The sequence below is a fragment of the Amphiura filiformis genome, chromosome 2 (assembly GCF_039555335.1).
Source record: "Amphiura filiformis chromosome 2, Afil_fr2py, whole genome shotgun sequence".
NCBI lineage: Eukaryota > Metazoa > Echinodermata > Ophiuroidea > Amphilepidida > Amphiuridae > Amphiura > Amphiura filiformis.
The window spans coordinates 11,976,036-12,002,134 of NC_092629.1; the positions used below are offsets into that span (position 1 = coordinate 11,976,036).

The 26,099-nt window shown below is 36.9% G+C and overlaps 1 protein-coding gene across 2 annotated transcripts in view; it reads left to right on the forward strand.

The window, feature by feature from the left end:
* LOC140145886 (neuronal acetylcholine receptor subunit alpha-9-like) overlaps positions 1 to 26,099 on the forward strand; it is a 232,861-nt gene that overhangs the window by 195,786 nt on the left and 10,976 nt on the right. The window contains exons 3-5 of one of the 2 annotated variants that reach the window (XM_072167589.1): positions 1,850 to 1,894; positions 6,454 to 6,563; positions 12,463 to 12,665. In XM_072167589.1, the coding sequence (XP_072023690.1) occupies positions 1,850 to 1,894; positions 6,454 to 6,563; positions 12,463 to 12,665 (358 nt within the window). Of the gene's footprint in view, positions 1 to 1,849; positions 1,895 to 6,453; positions 6,564 to 12,462; positions 12,666 to 12,785; positions 12,989 to 26,099 lie in introns of both variants that reach the window. The other variant, XM_072167590.1, reaches the window with a different exon arrangement.

The following is a 26,099-nucleotide window of genomic DNA, read 5'->3' on the forward strand; positions in this document are numbered from 1 at the left end:
AATTTATCTGCGCTTGTTTTCATGATGTAGTTTTGGAAGGCGCCAGTGTTCTATTTGAGATATATTTAGTAAGAATACGTCATATTTTAAAAATGATGCTTTGTTTTCCACTTTTAAAGTCATTTTTTATTTTATTTTTAATCCTTGAAAAGGTGAATGACTCTGAATGACGTTAAAAATGTTAAAAGCAAATGAGTTGTAACCGAATTGTACTATTTTGAGGAACTTAAAAGTACGTGTTTTTTGTTGTTGTTGAAAAGACTACTCCACATTCCAGAAAAATACAGCACTAATTTTTTGGGATTAAAAAAAATATTATCAAGTTCTGTCAAAAGAAACATAGCTCAATCCTAACCCGTCATTTAATAGTACTAGTTGGAGATAATAGTATTTTTGTTGTCTTACTTTAATTAAATGATTGGTTATAAGAATGAAACATGCCTTTTCCAAAAATAAGAATGCATACATTGAAATTAGACTTCGTACAAGTTTGTCAGCATGTGAAAAACACCCTGAATTGGCCCTTAATTCATAAATGTGGCCATATAGTAAAATTTAACTTTTATTGCCAGTTAGAAATAAATGAATTATTAAGATTGAGCTGTCTTTCATTTGGCAGAAAGAAATATTTTTTATCACAAAAAATTAGTGCTGTATTTTTCTGGAATGAGGACTAAGTATTGTCGACCTGTACCATTTTCCTCAGGCTATGTCATATCTGTTTACTGTATCAATTGTGTCCAGAAAAATATGTCATTTTTATATTTCGGTATAATTTGCAGTCAGTCGTGGCCGTCAGGTAGAACGGTACTTCTGTTACAATTACATTACTTTTTTTTAGATTTAGGTCGCGTTCAGTTTTCAGGTTGTAACAATAGATAAAACCTTAAAGTCTGCAACTAAACAATTCTGATTGTCCATGGAAATTGAGTGAATATACATGGTCAGTTTGGCGTTTTTATATCTGTGCTTCCTTCTGTAAGGTAGCAAGCCAACACTCTACATGTAGATACGCTATATTTTTGGCTCTGTAGTTTTGATATTTTGCTTGCTACCTTGGTTTAATTCTTTGCTTTGATTTGATTAATAATTTTTATGCTTGCTACCCACTTGTAACTAGATTCAATTATTTGCTGTATATATATTTTTTGTTGTTGTTTGTCCCTGAGGAAGGGCAGTTTATCTGCTCGAAACGTCGGTTGTATTTTTGTTAACCTTGTCTACTATCCCTGTGGTTTTGGATTTTTACTAGTGTAGTAACAGTGTATACCATTCTGGTTTACATACTGCATTAGTTTCTGTCTTGTTCCCCACACCAAGTTGGTATACCTGGCTCGGATCATCGGATCATTCTTTTTTATATACCGTATTCTAGGTATCCTCTTGTATCATCCTTTGATCCTTGGTGTGTTTTGTACCTTGTCCGATGGAGGCACCATTACCTACTTTGGCTTTATGACTCCTAAAAATGTTGACATCTGCATTCTCGTCGCCAACCAGTTTCTGGTGTTTTTGATCTGAAAATACGTCTTACGTTAGACGCAATAGTGTAGCCACTCCAATAAAACAGGAGTCCAATTGGCCAGGTTTATTTTTTGTTTATTTTATTACCTCCACGCCCCATTATTCAAAATCGCGCACTGTGATTTGTGGAATGGGCCCAGTGGGGCCACCATGTTGTGCACTTGGGCAAGGCACTTTACCTCACTTGCCTCTCTCTACCCAGGGGTGACTTTCACGTAATGTATGGTGAAAGACCATACATTACAATAAACTTTAGCTTTATGTTCTTCTCGCAATTGTTAACATATTATTTATACCTAAAATATGTTGTTTTCATTTTCCACAGGATGAAAGAAGACAGACACTAACCACAAATCTATGGATAACTTTTGTAAGTATGAATTGAAATTATAATTTGAAATTCAATTTAAGAGAGTGGTATATAATTTGGTGAGTATTGTGTCATCTACTAAAGTAATAGCCCAACTACCTGGAAGCCTTGTATACTCGTATATACCATCTAAAATCACTTTTTCACTAAAAGGTAACTAATTTTCTCGTAATAGCAATACCCTTTAGTGTTGAATTAAATATATTACTTCATTAAAGGAAATATTGATCACTCACGAATCTGATCAGTCGTGAATAATTTTTTTAGAAAACAACAAAACCAACTATTTTATTGGACCCAGCACAAAGACAAGATTTTTCACTTATCAATAAGATTTGAAAAAAAAACAATCCCTGTTTTCCCTGGAGAAAAGCAAAAAAGACGGAGATAGTTTCAGTACTTACATTATAAAAGTTTTGAAATATTTTCTCAAAATATCAAGAGCTATCTCAAGAACCACTGAACCAATACTAGGCTTGTTTGTACTCATTTAAATGCAGTTTTCATACTGACTCCAAATATGGTCATGAAAATTTACAATTCTGAGATTTTTTATTTAAAAAAAATTGAAAATGAAACTTGTCGTCTGCAGTCAACACCCGCGTGTAGAGAGTTATTACTTGCAAGGATAATAAATTGATACAAATTGCAATTGATACAAATTGCATTTCCTCTCATACAAAACGACTGCTCAGTGTCAGAAGTGTGTAATAGCTGCCTTGTAAACATTGGACAGATTACGCACAGTATATTGTTCATATCTACACATGGCAGCTACACATTGCAGCTATTGCACTTACCCACTTCTCTGGCACACTCAGCAGTCGAAAAATACAAATTACATCTTATCTAATCTTACGTTTATTTTCTTGCAGCTAGTTTTATGTGTCTTGTGTTTATAGTCTCTTGTTTTGCTTTTTTCATTTTTCTGTCTTATATATAAAAGAGATGGTCAATGCTGGCCTTTTTTTGCATTTTGACCATTCCTTCATAATCGTTTTGTTTAATCTGCCTTTAATTATATTAATGTTATTTTGTCTTTTGTTTAACTATGGAAATAAAGTTGAATTGAATGGGAACTCAAAACAACCAAGCATGAGTTTTACTGATTCCAAAAGAAGTAAACTCTTGTTTGTGGTGCTTTTGTTCGAAATCTGGAAAATAATCCGTTGTATGTAAATGAAAATATCATTGAAAAATAGACTTGTTGTATTTGCTTACACCAAACCCGAGTTTTAATCATTTGAGTAAAATCAACCATTCAGTGTATATTTCATGACAAAAGCGCCACAAACATGAATTTACTTCTTTTTGAATCGGCTTGTAGTTGCCATCTTAAATCATTACATTACTTATATTGCTTCAACATAAAAAGTCCAAGTTTCAAGAATGTTTTCAAAATATCCCGAGCTATCTCAAGAACCACTTTATCGATACTAGGCTTGTTTGTACTCATTTTAATACATTTTTCATGGTGATTCCAAATATGGTCATGTCAATGTACAATTCTGAATTTTGAAACAATTAAAGAAATAATTAGAGACTTGCCGTCTGCATGAAGAACAGCAATCTCCTCAAAATGAATTAATAAGTCCATACATCATTAACATGTAACTTCTCCATGACGTTAGCTGGTCGTGTATGTGTTGTAACAGTTTTAAAATCATCCATGGAGAAAAAGAAATGTCATACATTTTGGGGAAAATCACTCCGGTACAAATCTTTCCGAGACACCATGTACTTTGAAAGAAACGTGGCCAGAAGTTGTTTCTTGAATATATATAAATAACTAGCTATATGCATTAAACACAGAACGAGCGCGTTCCTTGTATGCGTGTTCCACAGGGAAATTTTCTTAATGCAGTAACAGAATTCACAGGGGTTTATTGAAAGGGGATTCCACTGTTTAGTTAATTTAACCAAATTTAATCGATATGCTCATTTCCTTTTGTCTTTTAAACTCTTCAAGGAAGTATGAAAATAACTTATGGCTGATTTTAGTCATTGTCTCGCTCGGGGTTTTCTTTCTTTTTAATTTTGTTTAGGGTAGCGTATAACTTATCGCTTACTAAGTATCCGCTGTGGTATTATTTCACATTGCAATTTAGACTTTAGAATATCAATGACTTTATCGTCAGCGATTGCGTTTAGCCAATGAAATTGGTCGTTCTTTCCATTTCACATAGAAACAAAACAGCCAATTGGACAATAGCTATACTTTCTAGTTTCTATTTTTGGTTATTACAATGGTTCAATGTGCTCTGACTTTCCTGTAAGATAACGCTTTCTTTAACGTCTAATTGAATGAACCCATTATGTTTAATGTTTTCATTATCATTATTATTTTAATAATAATTATAATAATAATAATAATAATAATAATAATAATAATAATAATGATAATGATGATGATGATGATGATGATGATGATGATGATGATGATAATAATAATAATAATAATAATAGTAATAATAATAATAATAATAACACTAATAATAATAATAACACTACTAATAATTATAATAATAATAATAATAATAATAATAATAATAACACTAATAATAATAATAATAATAATAACACTATTGATTTCTACAAAACAGGCAAAAATATTGGGAGAGCAAGAACATGTAAATAATGCTTGGCGAAGCATATTGTAGGAGACATTCTAACTTGTCAAGGTCAAACTCATCTCAGCAGTCCTATTTACATATTTTCTACTGTTTGAAACAATAGAACAGGGTAAAACCGCCGGTTCTCACAGGGCGCCGGCAGTGGATCGGTGGCTGGGTTTTTAGGGCACCCCTTATCAAATCTGACGGCATCCACTGCTCACAATATTGGACCTGCCTGTCGTATATCATACGGTAGAGGAGAGTTCCTATAGCTCATTCCCATTTTTAGTCTGTTAAATATTATTTTAATAACTGGAAAATATTTCTTAAGCAAGAACTAAATTACCGTCATAAAAACTCCCCTTTTTCTAAAATGAACGAAACTTGTTTTCAACTTCACGTCTGTTGCGCGTACTGCAAGCTCGTGCTATCGACACTCATGATGACGTGGGGTCGTCTACACCCTGATAGACAACACCCGAAATCATGAGATTGTCCAATCAGATTATGTGTCTACGAACTAGACCACTCCCACTGACTAAGATTGGAGGTTAATGAACTGTAAATGAAACCATATATAGACTATCCACAAACAAGTCCCAGCATCATCCGTTAACGAGGGCCGATCGTTCCATGAAGTGCCACAGACGAAACTATTCCGCACATGCCGCGTACTCCCTTTGCGCTGGGTTTTGACATACATATTGGTCACAGCGTTGCAGAAAATATTCGTGCTGTCTATATACTCCGGAAATTACAGAGGCGATAGTGTTCATGAAAATTTGTAATTATTACTTCATTTTGATATCTAATCAGTGCTATGAAGTCATTTTAGGCAGCAACGTGCTTGTATTAAAAGAAATAATAAAACCTGTTGTTGTAGAACTAGAATTACTTGTATGCAAATCCGAAAGTTGCAACAGATTATTTTCATTTCTTTGTTTGTTAAGCATGATTGCCAGTTTTTACGTAACGTTGTGCGCAAGGTACCACGAGGGCGTAAACAGATTAATTTACCGTGCCCACTGATAGTCGGTCACCGAATCAACTATTCACACACCGGATTTATTTGTCAACCTCACAGTCAATTAATTTATGTCAACATGTCCTTTTTTGAGATCGCATGCAAACATTGAACATCTCATTTACATAATAATGAACTCATGTCTGTGAGCCCATTTTAGTGGCCATTATCTTATTTACATAATGGTTTTGACCTCAAGTCATGAGTGGTGATTCAATGTTTAATTGGCATACTCCTCTAAATATTTTACCATAAAGTCTTATGGTGGAGGGCTTTTTTGTTGTGTAGTCCTACAAAGGTGGGATGACTAAAAAGTAGTCTGCTGGTACATGTTTTACCGTACTGTCCTATAGTGTAGGTTTTTTTATTTTTTTATTTTGTTGTTCTAATTTGATTGCTCTCCTTGGTCTCTTTGTCATTTAGATAACTTCCAACACCAACCTTCCTAGTTTAATTCTTTCAATCAAAATTTCACTCCTCTGCTAATGATCCCAAGTGAAAATCGAAGTAATACTGCAATATCAATATGGAACTACACCTTTATCTTGACAAATTATTTGCTCGCCCTATTCCTTTTAAAGGAATTTTTCTTACGGTCTTTCTCGTAAACGCGAAGACACACTATCGCATATACGTGAGGGCGTGATTGTTAGACATCAAACGATCGGCCCTCATGACTATGCGAGAATTCACAGCATACAAAGTGTGACTAAAGTAAATGTCGTGTGATTTCAATTTTAGCTCGGCGACCACACTGTTATGTATTATTGATAGCATTCGACCTTGGAAGTTACCTACCAGTATCGCAACTCTCAACTGAGACAAATACAGCTTATAAAAAAGAAGCTGAATATGTATTCAAGTTTAGAACCACGATAATTTTAGATGGTTTAAATCATCTTTTTGTGTTTTGTTTCTAGGAATGGTATGATGAATTTCTAAGATGGGATCCAGAAGACTACGGGGGCGTAGAAAGTATAAAAGTTAAATCAGATGAAGTATGGATGCCAGATATAACGTTATATAATTGGTAAGTATGAATAGCCATATGCTGCACCCAATCATAGCACATTGGGCTATGCCAGTTGAAATCCATACACCACCTATAGCAGACATAACACGTGTGAACTTCAAATAGGATTACTTGAATAGGTGACTCCAATATTTTGAAATCTACACAAGATTCAATACGGGGGTGTAAGGATTTGAACTGGAATAGCCCAAATTGAAGCACATACTATAACGTGGAATATCATAACCATTCCTTAACCCGACATCGACTTTCCATAATGCACATTATTTCGCTATTTTACATACCATACTTCTGTCTTCTCTACTATAGCCTGCATCATTATCTGCAACTACAACAAAGAAATTAAAGCTGTATCAAACTGATTGGTATCCACCCATGGGCTATTACATTTAAAGTTCATACTCCACCTGTGGAAGATTTTGAAAACATCTTCCACAAGGGGAGTATGAATTTCAAATGGAATTAGCATATTAGCCCACTCTATTTGAAACCCACTCTCCCTTTGTGGAATCTCTCGCAGAGGATGTATGGAATTCAAATGGAACTGCCAAATGTGTTCATCCCAAAATTCCAAAATCTTCCAACTAATCTTCTAGATTATGACCATTGCTTTTGTACCCTTTGGACACTGAAAGAAGAACTTCTGATATTTTATAACTTGATAAAGGCATTTTAAAATTTAATCCCATTCTGTGACCTTTGACCTCAATAACTAAATGTTCTCAAGGATGCCTTCTTGGCACCCAACTGATTCTGAATCTACATACCCCTGGTTGTTATTTAAAGTAAAACAATTATGCATTAGTACTCAACTTTACGACCATACGGCCATTGTGTTGCAAAGGGTCACAAAACTAATGTTGGTCGTGTCAAAAGGATATGTTTTTGCATTTGGAAGAAGCAGGCTTTTATTTGTAATAAACAATAAAAAATAAGGGTACTAATCATTTTGATACAGTCTGTGACATTAGTAGTCTATACTATATATACTGGAAGACCATATATAATTAGAATTTTTAAGTTTGAGTTTTCAATCATTTTCATGGACGACGTGTATAGCTTTTAACCAGATTCTGTTTATTTATCATAAATATATTGCTCGAATGAGAGAAACTATCCGGCAATTTTCACTCCTTCTCTGACAGTGTATTCAAGGTATCCAAAATTGACCATTTTGGTAATTCCCGAAATCCTTTGTAAAGAAACCTAAACTGCGTCATCGTCAAACCTAACCTACGTCACCGTCAATGCGCATGAGCAGTCGAGACCTTTTCGGTAAATCCCATCATTCCTTGTGTTCGACCCCAGATGTCGTCATTTGACGTCACGCCGACTTGCAATGCGCAGTGGATGTTCGATAAACGATTTGAAAATCGTCAAATGACGACATCTGGGGTCTAACCGTAAGGAGTTATGGTATTTACCGAAAGGTCAATTGACAATATAATGACCCGAATTAGGGTTCTTTTGCACATGATTTCAGAGATTGCTGATATAAATGACCATTTAGCAAAATGGCCGCTCCTGATTTGCTTTATGGACTTAATTGAAAATACTGGGACCTTTTTATACTTAACATATTTTAGGGCATTTGACGAGTTAGAATGCTGGATACTATAAACCAATAATTGAGACAACAATTATTTTGTTCATACTTTCTAGCATACACGACATTCTTACTGTGTATATTGTATCGATATCAAAATACAAGTTCAATATTGGCGTCTTTGCGAATATCATGAATTTGACATGAATTATTTTCTTATAATCTACATTCTATATCACGCATGCTGATATTTATTCTCTCTTTCTCTCTCTAGTCTCTTTCATCTTGCATTTTCCCGTGCTCTCTTAAATCACCTTTTCGGTAACTACCAAAAGCTTTTCGATTTAATCCTACGTAAGTCACAGAAGATGCGCACATCGTTACTGGGCAATTCAACAATAGACATCATATATAAATAACTAGACCAATCACGCCCCCAGGGGGCGATAGACAGTTGTCACTAAAAAATATCCAGAGGGCTTATTAGGGGAGGAGAGATATACGACGGCAAACGTTTATTTTGGCAGCTATTTTAGACCTAAAAATCGCAATGAAACAGGTTATTTCAGAAACAGTTTCGTGAAATCGTAGAGAGATGTGTCAAGATGGGGGAACAAAACTACCCTCCCGTAGCGAAAGGGCTTATTAACAAATTGATCTTTGTGAGATAATTGATTAAAACCGTGCTTAGCCTTTAAAGACTTGATATATGGTAACCTCCATTAATTTGGGTATTTATACTCTATTTTCAAAAAGTCAGTTAGGCAGTTTTTCATGGTATGGCAGAAAATGTCAGAATCCAACTAAAAATCATTTTAATGAAAGCGAGATAGCAGAGAGCGATTGTTTCCTCGCCTTGTACCACTGAGGTCCTGGGTTCAAACCTCGACCGTGCCCAAGGACTGTATGTGTATTTGGTGTTTTCCGATTTATGCTCGTTCCTGCAGGTTTTCTCCTTGATCTCCGGTTTCCTCCTGCTTTCAAAATCGGCGATTAGTTTTTTGGTTATCAAAACCTTCCTTCACCCAATGGACTTTGGGGATCACTGCACAGATAATTGGTGGATGTTACAATCTAAGTGCGGATACATTTGTGCCGGGTTTGGATACAACCGGCCTAGTTGATGCGATCTGATTGTGATGATTTACCAGGGCGCCAAAATTACAGCGCTTGAAAGATATGTACAAGCATTACCATCAGAAATTGCATAATGCAGAGAAAGCTGAACTACTTTGGCCATATTATCAGGAAACATAAAGGAATATAGAAAAACAGATGTTGCAACTCCCCCTATAGTTTTCAAAATCTATTGCCCCCTACCCTTCGTAGTTAAAACCCTATTGTAAAGAGGAAAGCTTCAGTATATTATTATTTCATTTTACTACTATCCGTGGTTAAGAAAAAAGGCATACTTCATGCACGGTTGTTTGATGACATGTAAAACTGTGCCATTTTAAAGTAAAGTTGAACAATGATGGCGTTATTTATCTTAAATCTTGTTTACATCTTTACAAGGGGTAGACACTTGTATAATGGCACTGGAACATCAAAAAAGACTAATAAATTTTGAAGTAATTTTTCAAAAAATACTTTTTTTCATGAAATACAAGGAATAACTCATATTAATTGGCAAATTTAGATTTAAAATATGTGTAAATAGCGCCCTCAGTTTGCACACAAATGTACAGTTTATATAATAAAAATTACTGTAAAAAAGCAACAAAAAAATTGAATAATTTGATATAGATACGAAAATCTATGTTTAAAATAGCAAAAAATTATATGTGAATATGAGTGTCATAGCTGTTGGTATTGTCCAGGTCTAGAATTGAATGTTTGTTAGAAACGTTGATCACATCAAACAACCGTGCATGGGGTCAAAAATCGACCTGGAAAGATTGCGCCAAAAATGCATATTTCATGTGGGCCATTAATTAAAATGTGGCCAACATTCATAAAACAAAAAAATATTCCCTAGAATGGAGTGTTTAGATTAACATATAACTCAAAAATGACAAGTTTTTGTTTCAAAAAATTGAGGCAAACTATGTGCTTGTTGTGGCTTTCTCCACAATGATTGTTTGTGCAACAAATAATATATTTATATTTAGTTCTTGGCTGATTTCCTTTAAAATGCATACATTTATAATCTTCCATGATTAATTAAGAGACATTGCAGCACTTTTAATTATTGTATTTATGAGTGCACAGTCTTTATGAATGATGATGAATGTAGAAATCTCGATCAGTCAATATTGACCTTTTTGCTTGCTGTTATGCTGTGTCATAGCCTTGTTCAAAGCCACCAATTTGAGTGAATAAAATTTATATTAAAACTTGTCTATTCATCTTTACGGTTATGTTTCAAAATACACCATCGTTGTTCTTGAATTGAATGAGTTCTTGTCCATTTTTTTCAGCTGTAAGGCTGACATTTTACTACCTCGCTGAACGATAGCGATTGGTTTTTAGATATTATAACTCAATTTTCTGACAACGTGGTTGCATAGTGACAATGTGCGCATCGATGTGACGTGTAATAGCGAAAGATTTAGGGGTTTTCCGAAATGGTCAATATCGTGATGAGCACGTTGATTCTTGAAGATATTCATCAGGAATGTTCATGGTAGAATTGTTAGTCCAATAAAATACCACTTACATGAAGACGTTTCGAAATCTGCCCATTTTCGTTTTCGATCCTATTGTTGCAATGACGATCTGTTTACAGCTTGTATTGACTGCTGCTTATCAATCGAGTTGCCAGTAGTCAACATCAGCTGTACACAGATTATCAAAATTATCAAACTGGCTACTTACTTTATATGTTTTAGTTGCATAACTATTTAATTTCAGAGGGTCCTAAATACTAAATCTTGAATTAGCGAACAGTTGATCAGCCTTTTAGGTCCAGAGGGCGGCATATGAGTTATTTTATGGTGTCAGAACAAAAGAGGGCATATACAGGATTAGTTACATAGACATATCACCTAGACTTATGATTGTCCATACCTTACCACAGCGGGAGGTTAAACCACGTATCCATGGTGATTTTAATGGATTGGCGAAGTTACTAGGCACGGAGAAATCACCGAGCACCATTGCGTGCATGTCTGGAAAGAACGACGCGCTCGTTTTGCGTGATTGCTGCGCCGTTAGCATCCGCGTCAAATGCAACACGCGTCCAGTTTGCGTCTTTATACCAAAATTGTTGCTATGCCGTGTCGGCCAGTACGCGAATTAAAGTCATTAGTCTAGGTACTCGTTTGTCTAGTACCACGAGATTAATCTCCTGTTTGCTAATTCAAGAGATTCCTTCCGAAACATGAGTTTAACAAACTCAAAATCATACCATTGATAGGTATAAAATGCTTGCATTTGATTATAATGACGATATCGCAAAGGTTTGATATTTCATTATAAAGTAATACATATAAGTTTGAAATATCGTACTACGAAAAATCAAACTGTGACGTGACGTACATGGTAATAATGGACGAAATGTTATAGTCGCTTAAAAATCCACTCGAAATAGGCCATCAAAAATTTCTATTTCATTCGCGCCTATTTTTTCTTCATTTCTGTCTCAAAAATCAACAAACGTAATTACTCATGCTCTACTCTATCTCTAATTTCAACTGGAAAGTCATTTTCATATCTTGTTTTGTTTCCATAGCAACTGACAAGTCAAAAATATATCTTTTAATTTCTGCTCTGATCTTTTTACCCTGCTCATCAACTTTCCCTTTCTTCGTGATGACTACCTTCATATTTCGATTTGGAACACCTTGGTGTGCTGCGGCAGCACACGAGTGGTTCATATCTCGAAACCCTTTTCTGCACTGCATGTTAAGCCCTGAATTCTCGAACCTTTATCTGTTAAATTTAATAGCAATATTCTTCATATCGCCGGCCCTATTGTGTTTTTAATTGACGACATGTAAAATATTGCTTTTGATTATAAATGTTCTAGAATTGTGGCTTGGAAAACAAATCATCATAAATACATAAAAACGCGCATCCAGCACTTAAACACCTAGAGCCTAGCGAGCTTCTCAAAAACCACTAAAGAATCCTAAAAACAAAAACCTGCTCCCTTGCATGATTACCTATTCAAAAATATCATTAAAACAAAATCTCTTCTATCTTAAAAAAAACCACACAGATTTGTCACGTCAAAAGGAAGATACGTTTAACAGAGTAAATTCATCTGTAGAACTGTGCCTTTCTTTTGCAAGATGACATCTGCGTGAGTAAAATGATCTAGAATCACTTATTCCGGTCTTTCTAGACTATAATACCCAAAACAACGTACATGTTTTGCATCCTTTTATCTATTCTCGCTCAATATAGGGCTGGTGATAATTATCATGCCTATATGTCAAAGCAGATCAACGTAGTCTATAAGGATGGGAAAATCAATTGGGCAGCGCCTGTAATTATCAAGTCTCATTGTACCATAGATGTCACGTCTTTTCCATTTGATATGCAAGCCTGCGAATTGAAATTTGGGCCATGGCAGTACAGCGGCAAGGAAGTAACTTTACACGGTGAAGGTACGCACTTTATAATCATACTTTTATTGTCACAAAAGCTCCCTCTTTTTTTCTTTCTCTCTCTTTATTTTCTATTGCTCTTCAACCAACAACACTGTCCTACCTACCATCACCTGACAGCGCTGCTGATAAATATATACCATACATGGACAAGAAGGTCAACGTTGTTTACCATAATGGCTTGGTAAACTGGGCTTCCCCCATTATTATCAAGTCGCATTGTACCATTGATGTAACCCATTTTCCTTTTGATAAGCAAGGATGTGAATTGAAGTTCGGACCGTGGCAATATAGTGGCAAGGAAGTGGTACTTAATGGCGAAGGTAGGTTTTATGTGATCTGCTCCCACGATATGAGTGTTAAGTCGCATGTTAGGTGATACGAGACGTTCCAACTGTAGAGTTGATGTTCTTTGCTTGAAAACACCTGTATTGGCACTAGTATGTCATTTGTGGATGGGGACAGAATTGACAGAGTGCACCATATTATGTCCCCATTCACAATGGGCATACCACTGACTGTACTATATAGGTGTCTTCATTCAACGAACATCAACTCAACAATTGAAAGGTCTCGAAACCACCAATTTGTTACCTTACGCTCATTTTGTGGGAGCAGGTTACATAATGTATCGATGTTAATGTTTGTTTTATACCAATCGAATTGAAGCAATGTTTATTGCTGGTTAATCTAATGTTAAGGAGCAGCGACTGCAGCGTGGCACAGTAGTTTAAAGTGTTCCCAACGAAAGGTTACAAATTGTACGCTTTATTTCCACAAAGTCATTTTCAAAACTTAAAATTTCCGGTTTAATAAAAAGAAACTTTATTGGTAGTTTGGTATTAGTCATCAGGGTCATCGCATTTCATATGATCAAATTCAATAATCATTAGCAGCTCTCCTCGCAAACGTGTGTGTGTATGTGGGGAGGGGGGTGTGCACTGTGGTTTGTCATTGTACATGTATTATAGTCATTTGTAAATGTTATGTCCACCTTTAGGCGTCAAAAGTGAAATTATCTCTGCCTTATCGCCAGACAATTTACATAAACGGGCCTTGTCTGGGCCTTTACAAACCTAACCCTCGGGTAAGGTGGAAATAAAACACCTATGTGTTTTTTATATACGTCACTTTATCTGGAATAAGGCTCCTTGTCTGCGAATAACCCACCTTAACTTGATATAGGCTCGTTAACTTGGTTTTGTCGTGGTCTATGCCCCTTATCCGCGTATTAACGTATGTAAAGAATAAATCCTTAAAGATTAACTTCTCTAAAGATTCCGACTAATCGACTTCTTGATCACACTTCCGGCCTCTTTAATACCCATAACATCATGAATATGCTAATTAGCCATTAGTTTTCATGACCCTATGAATATGCTAAGTATACTCATTAATATTCAGATATGCTGATTAGAAACACCATCTTCATTAATTTGCAAAGCGAAAGAAAACGTTCGTAAAGACTATATTACTACTCATGTGTTGTTTGGTTGAAACCAAGCATCATGCAGTTATTGTTAACTACATGTATACACACAACACAGGGGCACTCACAATAGGCAATTGAACCCTACTGGTAGCGCTGTGTTGTAGCTATATGGGTTGAACTAGTTAGCATCATATATCAAAAAGTATAAAAGCTATGATTTTAGTACTTGCTCTATGTTTCAATTACTTATTCTTTTCCAAATATCTGAATCTTCAACCCGGTACAAGCTTTAATAACGGGGGAACATACATTTTATTAAAAAGAAATCCTACCATCTATCCAAACTCCCCGTGTTATTCCAATGCACATTTTGCTTCACCGGGCAGTCATTTTTTTGGTTGTATTTGGAAGATTTGTGTCATAAAACCGTCATAGGTACAAATTTAGTACTTTCTGTCAATCAATTATGGCTTATTCTCTACATGTCAATCTTTAAATAATTGGCATAGTCCTTATAATAACGGTGGTCCGCCTTGATGAGTAAATGACAGCAAACAGCTGCAAACCAGTGAAAAATACCCCAAAACTCGGTCAGTGGAGCTCCGCTCGTACATGTCAATAGTGTCATTATCGATTGGATTAGTCGTCCGTAGCGGACAATTCGATCGCTCATTGGATCAATATTATCAGGTGGTAATAAATTTGCATTGGACAATAGATTACTATATAATGGTTTAGTACTGCATATATCGGTTTAATCTTCAATAAGCGGGTTTATGGCTGGAAAGGTCACGGTGAATATGCCGTGGACGACACTGCACTATGGTTGAATAGCAAAATAAAATTCATAGATTTTAATTATTTTAAGGTGAGCTTCGGCAACCATCTCCACTATCGTGATCCACTAATCTCTAGATAAGGGTGAAATGTTTATCACTTAAATGAATGCAAAGAATGGATCTACTAAATTTAGATGTAAATACGAGCATTTGGGTGCAAATACGAGCATTTAGTACGCCGAAATCCAGATAAAAAATTATATTTGGTGGCCCATAAGTAAATTATTACGTGCTGATAGAATACATTAAGAAAGTAATTCTAATTTAAATCTCTTTAAATTCTATTTAAATACTTACATTTTCAATCGTAATTTTCAAAGAGCGTCTTTTCCGTCATCAGTGTTGTATCCTCTACCGTGACGTTGATGGTGTATTTTAGGAAAATGTAATTTCACGGCCCAGCCCTGTTACGGATGAGGTTCAGTCTCTTTTTAGATATTGATGATAGCTTGAATCACAAATTAAAAGAATGTATTAAACGATCAGGAACTAAACTAAGGAAGGAGTAATAACGTAGACTCTGAGTATACAATAAGTGAGCAGTCAACTTGTCCCGGATCTTATACCCGCATTAACAGTGTGTAATAAAGGTTTGAACTACAATCTAAATCCCCGAGAATTTGGATTATTCAAAGCGAGGGTGGTTGGATGTAGACTACTCCATAGTCTACTTGCTAAGATTATTATCCAACACGTGTATTTGTTATATTTATGGCCACTCAGGTTAATATATTTCAATGCATGTGTACGTGTATAGAGAAATCCATATCCGGTAACCACCCCAGTAAGTAGGCATTTAAGTTAACGGACTTTTATACCAAGCAAAGGAGCTAGATACATTATTTTTAAATTCGCTTATAAATTAGAGGGCAAATGAAAACGAATTTATGTTTAATTATTATAAATATGATAGTTTATTTATTTATTTATTCAATTTATGAAGAAACATCCTCATGCCCTGCCCAACATCATTCTAGCTGGGGATTGTAATTTCCCAGATATGGATTGAGAGAACATCAGCGCCACTTCACCTAAAAGTAGGGGTGCACACCAGTCCTTCATTGATTTTATCAGTGAGCATGCGCTGGCAAATGTTATCACTAAACCAAGCCCCAACAGCATTCTGGATCTGCTTTTGACAACAAATTCTAGCCTCAGTCCAAACCTCTTCAACACCAGAGGTATAGTGGTCTATTGCCATTTGGTCTAATACCATTTCGTCTAATTCCCGTTTAGTCTATATTCAATTGGTCTATTACCAGAAAGGCTAATTGTCACGTTGTCTAATAATCATATTGTCTCATGTCCATTTAGTCTAATATTGTTTGGTCTAATAACCGGTATGTCTACTAACCATATAGTCTAATAACCATTTGGTCAAATATTTCTTTAATAACCATTTGGTCTAATACCCATTTGGTCTAATAGCCGTTAAGTTTAATACTCGTATGGTCTAATAACCATTTAGTCTAATACCATTTCGTCTATTTATTAATAATCTAAATGCTTGTAAGAATAAATGGTTTGTAGACCAAATGAGTATTAGACCAAATGGCTATTAGACCTATTGGTTATAAACCAAATGGATATTAGACTAAATGGTTCTTAGACTAAATGGTTTTAGACTTATTGGTTATTAGCATAAATGGTTATCGGACCAAATGGTTATCGGACCGAATGGTTAAAGGACCAAATGATTATTGGACGTAGTGGATATAGACCAAATGGGTGTAGACGAAATGGATGTAGACGAAATTGATATTAGACCAAATGGCATTAGACCAAATGGCAAATCCCCGTATTAGTGACTATGACTTTGTATATTTTGACATGTCTCCAAAGCGGAGACGCATACAGCCTCGTAAGATATGGAACTACAAGAAAGGGGATTCTGACCAAGTCAGGATATCTCTCCAGCAAGCTACTGAGAACTTTTTCTTCTCGCCACCTGATTCAATATCTGTTTGGCGAGAACTGGGAGTTATTCAAGTGTAGTATTTTAGTGCTATGGAAAACATTCCCCACACATTTTCAAATGGGAAAATATCACACCCATGGATATCTCCTAATACCAAACGGCAGATGAGTAAGCGTGATAGACTGTATAGCAAACCTAGATCATCAAAGAACCAAGATGTCTGGTCTAAATACAAGATTCATGTAACCTGGTATAAAAATGGTCTCCACAGCGCACACAAACTACGTTAACAATGTTGTAGGTTCAAGCATTACTTCGGACTGTAAAAAGTTCTGGACGTACACAAAATCCAAACGCAAAGACAGTAATGGTATATCACATTGAGCACTAACAACAGAGTTCATGTCACCAACAAGGCCAAGGCAAATGTGATGCGATCAAGCAAAATGAGTCTGATGTCGATCAGTTTTCAATCTCATTATATGTGCCATTCTCAGAGGCGAGTGGCCCAGACAATATTCCCGCCAGAATGCTGCACGACGCCGCCAGACTACGCCAGCAATCATACAGTGGAGGGTGTATACCATCTGACTGGTCCAAGGCGAGAGTCACCGGAAACTTCAAAAAGGGTGACAAGACCAGCCCTAAAAATTACAGACCAATGAGCCTCACATGCATATGTTGTAAAATTCAAGAACATAATTCTCAGTCACCTTGTCAAACATCTTATTCGCCAAAATATCATCATAGACAACCAGCATGGTTTTAGGGAGACACAACTTATCCAGACAGTAGATGACTGGGCACATACCCTCAACATACGTGGTCAATATGATGTCCTTTTGCTAGACTTCAGGAGAGCGTTAAGTGCCCCATGAATATCTCCTTCAGGCAGACTTGGGACATGAGTTTCAACGTCAAAAAAGCGTTTATTTCGCTATTATAATTGAAGACCGAATTAAAAAGACTAGCTTGCGTATGCCGTCCTGTCAACCAGACCAAAAATGCCATACTGCGCAGGTCAGCAACCAATCACGGCGCGCCTTTGTCATGACGTCAGACGCAAACTAGTATTTTTAATTCGGTATTTAATTATACCAGCAAGCACCAACCTCTTGAACATGCTTACGTCATTAATGAGGATGTTATCCCAAAGGAAAATTACTTTTTTACATACTCGGGTGTCACCATCACATCAAACCTGTCTCGGATCAAGCACATAGAAGCCATCAGAGCGAAAGCCTCTAGGACGCTGTGATTGATACGCAGAAATACCTTGTGATGTCTCTGTCAAGGGGCGAGCGTACTGTGGTATATTTGCCACAAGAAATAGACACCCAAATTAACACACGCCGGACATTTATGTACCAGTTCAGAGAGCGTTTATTTACACGTTGCTGAGGTCAAAGGTCAGGATGAGCCGTGATCAATTCCGGTAACGATAAGGGCGCAACACACTAAATGTAGGATATCACAACTCCTCCCTCCTAAATATGATGTTCAATAAACATTACAGTAAAACATTATTGTATGGTAAACAACAACTTTTGCATTGAAATGTATGTACCTTGTTATACAACAGTTACTCTGCAAATAAAACATGTTTATGCTGATACATTATGATGTACATTCAGTTCTTTGTTGTTTTGTTTTACTTTGAGCATTTTAGTGACCATACTCCAAAAACCTGGTAGTAACTTTAACTGTTTAATGGACAGTGATCAACACTGTCAAACCTGTACTGTTTTAACCAGTACTTTCACTTCAACAGTTCACAGCAGAAATCAGAGCTACAGATCCAACCTTTTTGGAGGACCACAATGTCGCCTAGGATTTCTGCGTGGTGGCATCATGTTTGCTTGCGCATTTACATTAGCGCGTACATTTGCACGTACTGGTTGCACACCATCATTTGCAACATTTGGCACCTCATCAGGCACTGCCACATCTGGTTCTACTGCAGGCTTTTCAGCAGAACTAGTGCCAATTATCAGGTGATCAATGTGAACATGACGCATTTGCTCTTGCACCTTAACCATATAACTGAGGGGGCCAAGACGCTGCATGATGATGCCATGCTTCCATTTCTGACTACCTCTAAAATTGCGAACCATTACCACGTCGCCAGGCGCAAAGTCTCTAAGCTTGTTTTGCGTGTCACCTTGAACTTTCATCTGTTTATCCTCTGCGAACTTTCGTAGAGAAGGTTTTAGCATGCTGAGTCGTGTTCGTAGCTTGCGTTTTAGGAAAAGCTCTGCTGGCGTACATTGCGTGAAGGTATGCGGAGTGGACCGATACACGAAAAGCCAGTTGGCAATCTTATGTTGCAAAGTCATTGTACTCTGTTGTGCACTTTTCAGGTACCGTTTCACCTCCTGAACCATTCGCTCTGCTGCTCCATTTGACGCTGGATGATACGGTGGAACACGGATATGCTTTATTCCGTTATTGTTCATGAACGTAGCAAATTCCTGAGACGTAAACTGAGGACCGTTGTCACTGACCATAGTCTCTGGGAAACCATACGCTGCAAACCAGTTTCTAAGAATGTCTATGGTTTTGCTAGTTGTAGTGTTGGTTCCCATGGGAAAACATTCTGGCCATTTGCTGTGTGCGTCCACCATTATCAAAAAATGCTGTCCGTCCTTCTCTGCATAGTCTAAGTGTACACGTTGCAGGGGACGAGTTGCCCACTGCCAAGTATGCAGGGGTGCAGTAGGTGGAGTGTTTTTCACCTGTTTACATGGAACACACTTTTGTGCCATGATTTCTATGTCAGTGTCCAACTTAGGCCACCACAGATGGCTACGTGCGAGTGCTTTCATGCGTGTAATGCCCAAGTGTCCACAGTCATGCAACTCTTGAAGAATGCGGTCATGGAGCTGATGTGGAATTACCACTCTCCTACCCCATAACAAACAGTTTTGTTCCAAATATAATTCAGTCCTGCGTATGAAATATGGTTGTAGTTGTGGGTCATTACATGTTTCTGGCCAACCGTATGCGGTATACTCAATTGCGCGTGCTAACACTTCATCTTTGCGAGAGCCAGTAGCAATTTCTTTAGCGTCAATTGGTATTGCATTGATAACATTTACATCATATAACTGTTCCTCCATGTGCAGAAAATCACTTGTTTCTGTCGGCATTGGTAACCGCGATAACGCATCTGCATTACCGTGCTCTAGTGTATTGCGATACAATATGCTGTACTGATGTGCTTGCAAAATTACAGCCCAACGCTGAAGTCTCTGTGCAGCTAAGGTAGGAATACCATGTTTTGGTCCGAAAATGGTGACAAGGGGCTTGTGATCTGTCACTAGCGTAAATTGACGGCCATAAACATAGGGATGAAATTTCTTTATAGCAAATATGATTGCTAATCCCTCTTTCTCCAACTGGGAGTAATTTTGTTCTGTGCGATCAAGCGCTCTAGACGCGAATGCAATCGGTCGTTCTTCACCGTTTTCCATCACATGAGTCAAAACTGCACCAACTCCAAAAGGTGATGCATCACATTCTAATTTCAGGGGCTTTGTGACATCATAATGTGTCAGAACATCTGCTGACACAAGTGCATCTTTTGCACATTGGAATGATACCGTGCATGCTTCATTCCAATTCCACGGTACATCAGCCTTCAAAAGGTCATGGAGTGGTTTCAGTTCTGATGACAAGTGCGGAATAAATCTCGCGTAATACTGTATCATGCCAAGAAAACTGCGCAGCTGCGTGATATTTTCTGGCTGCGGTACACTTGCAATCGCTTCTACCTTCGACGGTGTAGGGTGTAGTCCTGCCGCGTCAATCAGATGACCTAGATATTCCACTTGAGGTTGCATAAATGCGCATTTTGCGTTTTTCAACCGAAGACCGTGCGCGTCAAGTCGCTGCAAGACTGCGTCAAGTCGCTGCAAATGCACTGCTTCATTTTCCCCTGTAATTAAGATGTCATCCAAGTAACATAACACACCAGGAATTCCTTGAAGGACTTGTTCCATTGTTGACTGGAACATAGAGGGTGCGCTAGCAACACCATACGGCAATCTGGTATAACGAAAAAGACCCATATGGGTATTGATGGTTACATATTGCTGGGATGACTCTTCAAGTGGCATTTGTTGATATGCCTGACTCAAATCTAACTTAGTGAACATTTGTCCACCAGCCAGTGTAGAAAACAAATCCTGTGGATTTGGTAAAGGATATTTATCGATATCCAAAACATCATTGAGGGTGACCTTAAAATCCCCACATACTCGAATGCTACCATCAGCTTTAACCACCGGTACCACTGACGTTGCCCAGTCAGAGTGTGATACTGGCACTAAAATGCCATCAGACTGCAAACGCTTGTATTCATCCTCTAACTTGGCACGGAGTGAGTACGGTACGTTTCTAGCTTTCTTAAACCTTGGTGTGGCATTAGGCTTGACATGTAATTTGGCTTGAATTGTCATGGTCCCAAGACCTGGTTTAAACACATTGGGGTACCTAGTCAGAACTTGATCAAGATCAGAAGTGTGAACCACCGTGTGGAACAACTGCTCCCAATTTAGGCGGATCTCAGCAAGCCAGTTTCTGCCAAATATTGGTGGTTTGTTTGCTACATTGGCTACAACAAGTACTAAGACCTTCTGTTGACCCTCATATGACACATGGACTTGTGCTTCCCCAAGCAGAGGAAGAATTTCGTTTCCATAAGTTTCTAACTTTAAATCAGTTTTGTGTAGCTTGATACCACTCAATTCTCATGGTACAAGTCCCTAGGTACTATTGTATACGCAGATCCAGAATCCACTTGCAAACGCAGTGGTTGCTCATTAATATTCACTGTGACCCAAATTGGTTTCACATTACTATCACCAACACTGAACAAACCTAATGGTTCTTCCTCTTGTTGAGTGTGCACAGGTCCAGACCTCATATTTGACTCTGTACTATCATGGCTGGTATTATTTGACACATTTTGTGATGACACATTAGTTGCACTATTTGACACATCTGTATTATTGACATGACTTGTTACATAATGGGCTTGACTTGGTGCTGGTGACCGTGTTGTGTTATCTTGACTGCTCCTACATGCCTTTGCAATGTGCCCTTTTTTGTTGCACTTATGGCATGTCGCATCCTTGAAACGACATTTCTGGGGGTCATGTGGGCCTTTTTGACAACGATAACACAATTTCTTATCACCATCACCTGTACCCTTAGGCCTCTGATTTTGCCTTTGACTTCTATATGGTCTGTGTGACTGATAATGTACAGAACTAGACTCATTACTAGTACTTAATTTACTACCGCTTGCATTTGCAACGGCTTGCGACTCTCTCGCTGCGACTTCATTTGCTAACGCGGTATCTAACGCGGTTTTAAAGTCCAAATCCTTTACTGCGAGAAGCTTCCTTTGAGTTGCTTTATTCGCTAAACCCAAAACCAAAAAATCACAGAGTGCATCCTTTAGGAAATCACCAAATTCACATGTGATACTAAGCTGTCGTAGCGCAGCTGAAAATTCTGATACACTCTCATTGGGCTTCTGTTTACGCTGGTAGAATTTAAAACGCTCAGCTATCTTTAATGGCTTTCCACAGAAGTGCTCCTTTAATATCTCCACCAGCTGTGCATATGACTTATCTGATACCTTTTCCGGCGCTACTTGTGACTTCAATAACTGGTACGTCTGCGGCTCGATGCATGTAACGAGATGTGATGCCTTGTTTTGCTTTTATGTCAGTCGCCGTAAAAAAGTGTTCCAATCGCTCGATATACGACTCAAAGTCTTCTATATCTCGATTGAATTTATCCATGGTAATTTTCGCCATCTTCGTCGCCAATTTGTGGTATATTTGCCACAAGAAATAGACACCCAAATTAACACACGCCGGACATTTATGTACCAGTTCAGAGAGCGTTTATTTACACGTTGCTGAGGTCAAAGGTCAGGATGAGCCGTGATCAATTCCGGTAACGATAAGGGCGCAACACACTAAATGTAGGATATCACACGTACCAGAGTCTAGTTAGACCACAACTCGAATACGCATCCACAGTGTGGAAACTTTACACCCAGAGTGACAAGAGCAAGGTGGAAAGTGTGACTAGATTGCAGTACGAGACTACAGAAGAACATCAAGAGTCTCTGCAATGCTGAACACACTCACATGAGACACACTGGAGGACAGACGACTCCTTGCCCAAGGGATCATGTTCTATAAGATCTACAATGACGGCGTTAACATCACCATCCCCCAGCATTTTGAACCAAACCAGAGGCCAGCTAGAGGTCTGCATCATCTCCGGTTTCACCAGGTCATCACACATCTCAACTCATACAAGTACTGACTCCTTTTACCCCCTGGTGATAATAATCTGGAACATCCTACCATTGTAAGCAGTTACAGCATTAACACATCAAAGCTTCAGTTTGGCAGTTTTACCAGCCATCCGAAGATTGCAGCCTCCTGCTTCCATCAATGTTCTTTTGCTGTTCACCGTTTTTGTATTATAATTTGCTGTTGAACCGCACTGCACCATTCAACATCCGGGACAGCGAGATTTGCTTTTAAGGATGATAAAGAATCAAGAATCAAGTATTAAGTTATTGTAACATATCAAAGCCACGTGCGAAAGTGACGTACATTTCGATTGTGTATTTCAGCCAATCATAATCGCTCTTAATTTGCGATGGGCTACGGTCCTTTTAAGGGATCTGGAATGAGCGTTTATGGCGTTTCGACAGTATTTTTTGGGGACATGAGAGCACATCAGACGTATCGAATTGCATTCTGAATACGAAGCATGTCTTTTTGATATCAAATAATTTTCATTTTTTGAAGTTCACGATATAATACAAATTTTATGACAAATTATTAAAATTTGATATTTTTCAAATTTTTGATATATAACAGTCCTCGAAGTAAATTTTATAAATCTAATGATATATTCTTAAAGTGTATGTAGCTGGGAGGAAAAGCCGACGATCAATTGAACATTTTGACCTTTTATATTGAAAATATGGATTTTTTCCCCAAAAGACCTATTTTTTTTGGTGTTTTGGGAAACAAAAATCCATATCTTCAATTTTATATGAAAGGTCAAAATTTTCAATTGATCTTCGGCTTTTCATCCCACTTACATACACTTTAAGTATAAATCATCAGATTTATAAAGTTTACTTCGAGTACTGTTAAATATCAAAAATATCAATTTTAATGATTTGCCATAAAATGTGTATTGCATTGCGAATTTTAAAAAATCCAAATTATTTGATATCAGAAGGACATTCTTCGTATTCAGAATGCAATTCGATATGTCTGATGTGCTCTAATGTCCCACAATAAATACTGTCCAAACGTTCATACCCCTTCCCTTAATACGGAAGTTACGTACATTTCGATTGGAGGTAAATATCCATATATCGGTATTTTAGCCAATTATAATCGTTCTTTATAACGCTAAATATTTTATGATGAGATTTTTGAGTGATTTAAATCAAATTTCACGATATAAAACCTACAAGCAATAAATGTAGCATCACAATTATAATTCGGCTTTAAGTTCAGATAAAAAAAGGCTCTAATCATTTCCTAGGACCGTGTTTAGTTCTGATCAAAAGGGGGTCAAGAGGTCATGTTTTGAAATCAAATACCTCTCGCTGGTTAGCCAGCGAGAGAAATATAACATACTTACAACGGGGTATTTTGTCGCACCTCAACAGTTTTAGAATAACATAGTTTTGCTAAAAACACAAACACATTTAGAATTGTTTGTGGAGATTTCATGATAATATGTTAATTCAATGGCGACGTCAAAAATGGCGATATCGCAACAACCACCACCTGAAAAATTAATAAGTCCAACTGGCTGTGTGCACCCACATACACACAATATATAAAAAAAAATTCAAAATAATAGATGTAAATATTACTTAATGGAAAGACAACTTTGTTTGTTCTATAGAAATAATTTGATAAAGACTCCGCGTTTAATTTTACAGACTCATGAACTAGATATGCGATATTAAACGAAACTTATAAACCTATTTTCCTGTTATAAAGTGTTTATTAAAGTAGAGCATATATGGAAAGGGATACATTGTTCGTGTTTTCTGATTGATACCAATAGATGGCGCTATAACAGGATGAGAAACAGGCAATTATCTATTCTTTGTCAGGGAAATCCTTTCTTCTTTTTTACAAACGTGACTGAATATATAAGTGTAGTGATAGACAATTCGTATGAACTTAAACTTAATAGCTGAATATGAATACAGGATAAACAAACTTTCATTTGAAATCAGGTTTGTGTGTTCCTTGTTTTAATCATATCATTTATTAAATTCAAAAAGATGTCTAGTCTGCACAAAAATTCCTAAAATTTTACATGCATCGCCACCGCCGCTTCACCACCGATATTCTATTCAGGTTTATTCAGGTTAATATCTGTTCTGTTTACACATTTTCACGTTCAAAATGTTGTTATTACACCAACGTTAAAGCCATGTTATAACATGTCCATAAAAAAACTATTTCTTTTCTATAAAATATTAGCTTTTACAGTCAGATATGTCCCCTTTTAATTTTAAGCTGAACAACTGAGGTAAAGCAAAGAAAATTGGAATTTACTACTAGCGTCGATGTCGCAAATGCGTGTCACTCCATTCGGCTGTGCTACGATACGATCCTTTATGTGTGTCGCCATGTGCATGTACTGTGTTATGAACATCGAGTGCGCGTTCGACTAATATTTCTGTCGTAATAATAAAACGACGGTTCCTGCGTTTTATTCAAAATCTCGGATTGTGACTAAACTACAGCACCTAGAGTCTTGATTTTGGCACGGTATGTTAGTTTAATAAAGTACATTATAATTATGTAAAAAAACAGAATTTTGAAACAAATTGAGGGCGTCTTCCTCAGCTATATTATAATATGGCTTTAATTCCAAAATGTGAAACAATTCCAAAATGTGAAACATTTGTAAATTGTAATAATCAGGCTGTAAATTTAAAATGAGCTCAATCTGGAAAAAAGAATACTCTGTAACAACAAAGTTAACCTGAAATATGAGAGTAAAAGTCTAAAGCCTCCGACTATTTGGGTGATACCTTAGACGCGAAATTTGGCTTAAAAGGACTTCAGAAATCGTCGTATTCAGGTGACGATTTTTAAAAGAAAACATAACAGGATTACTAACTTACCCTACAGATTTTACTAACAATTAACTTAACGTAAATGCAA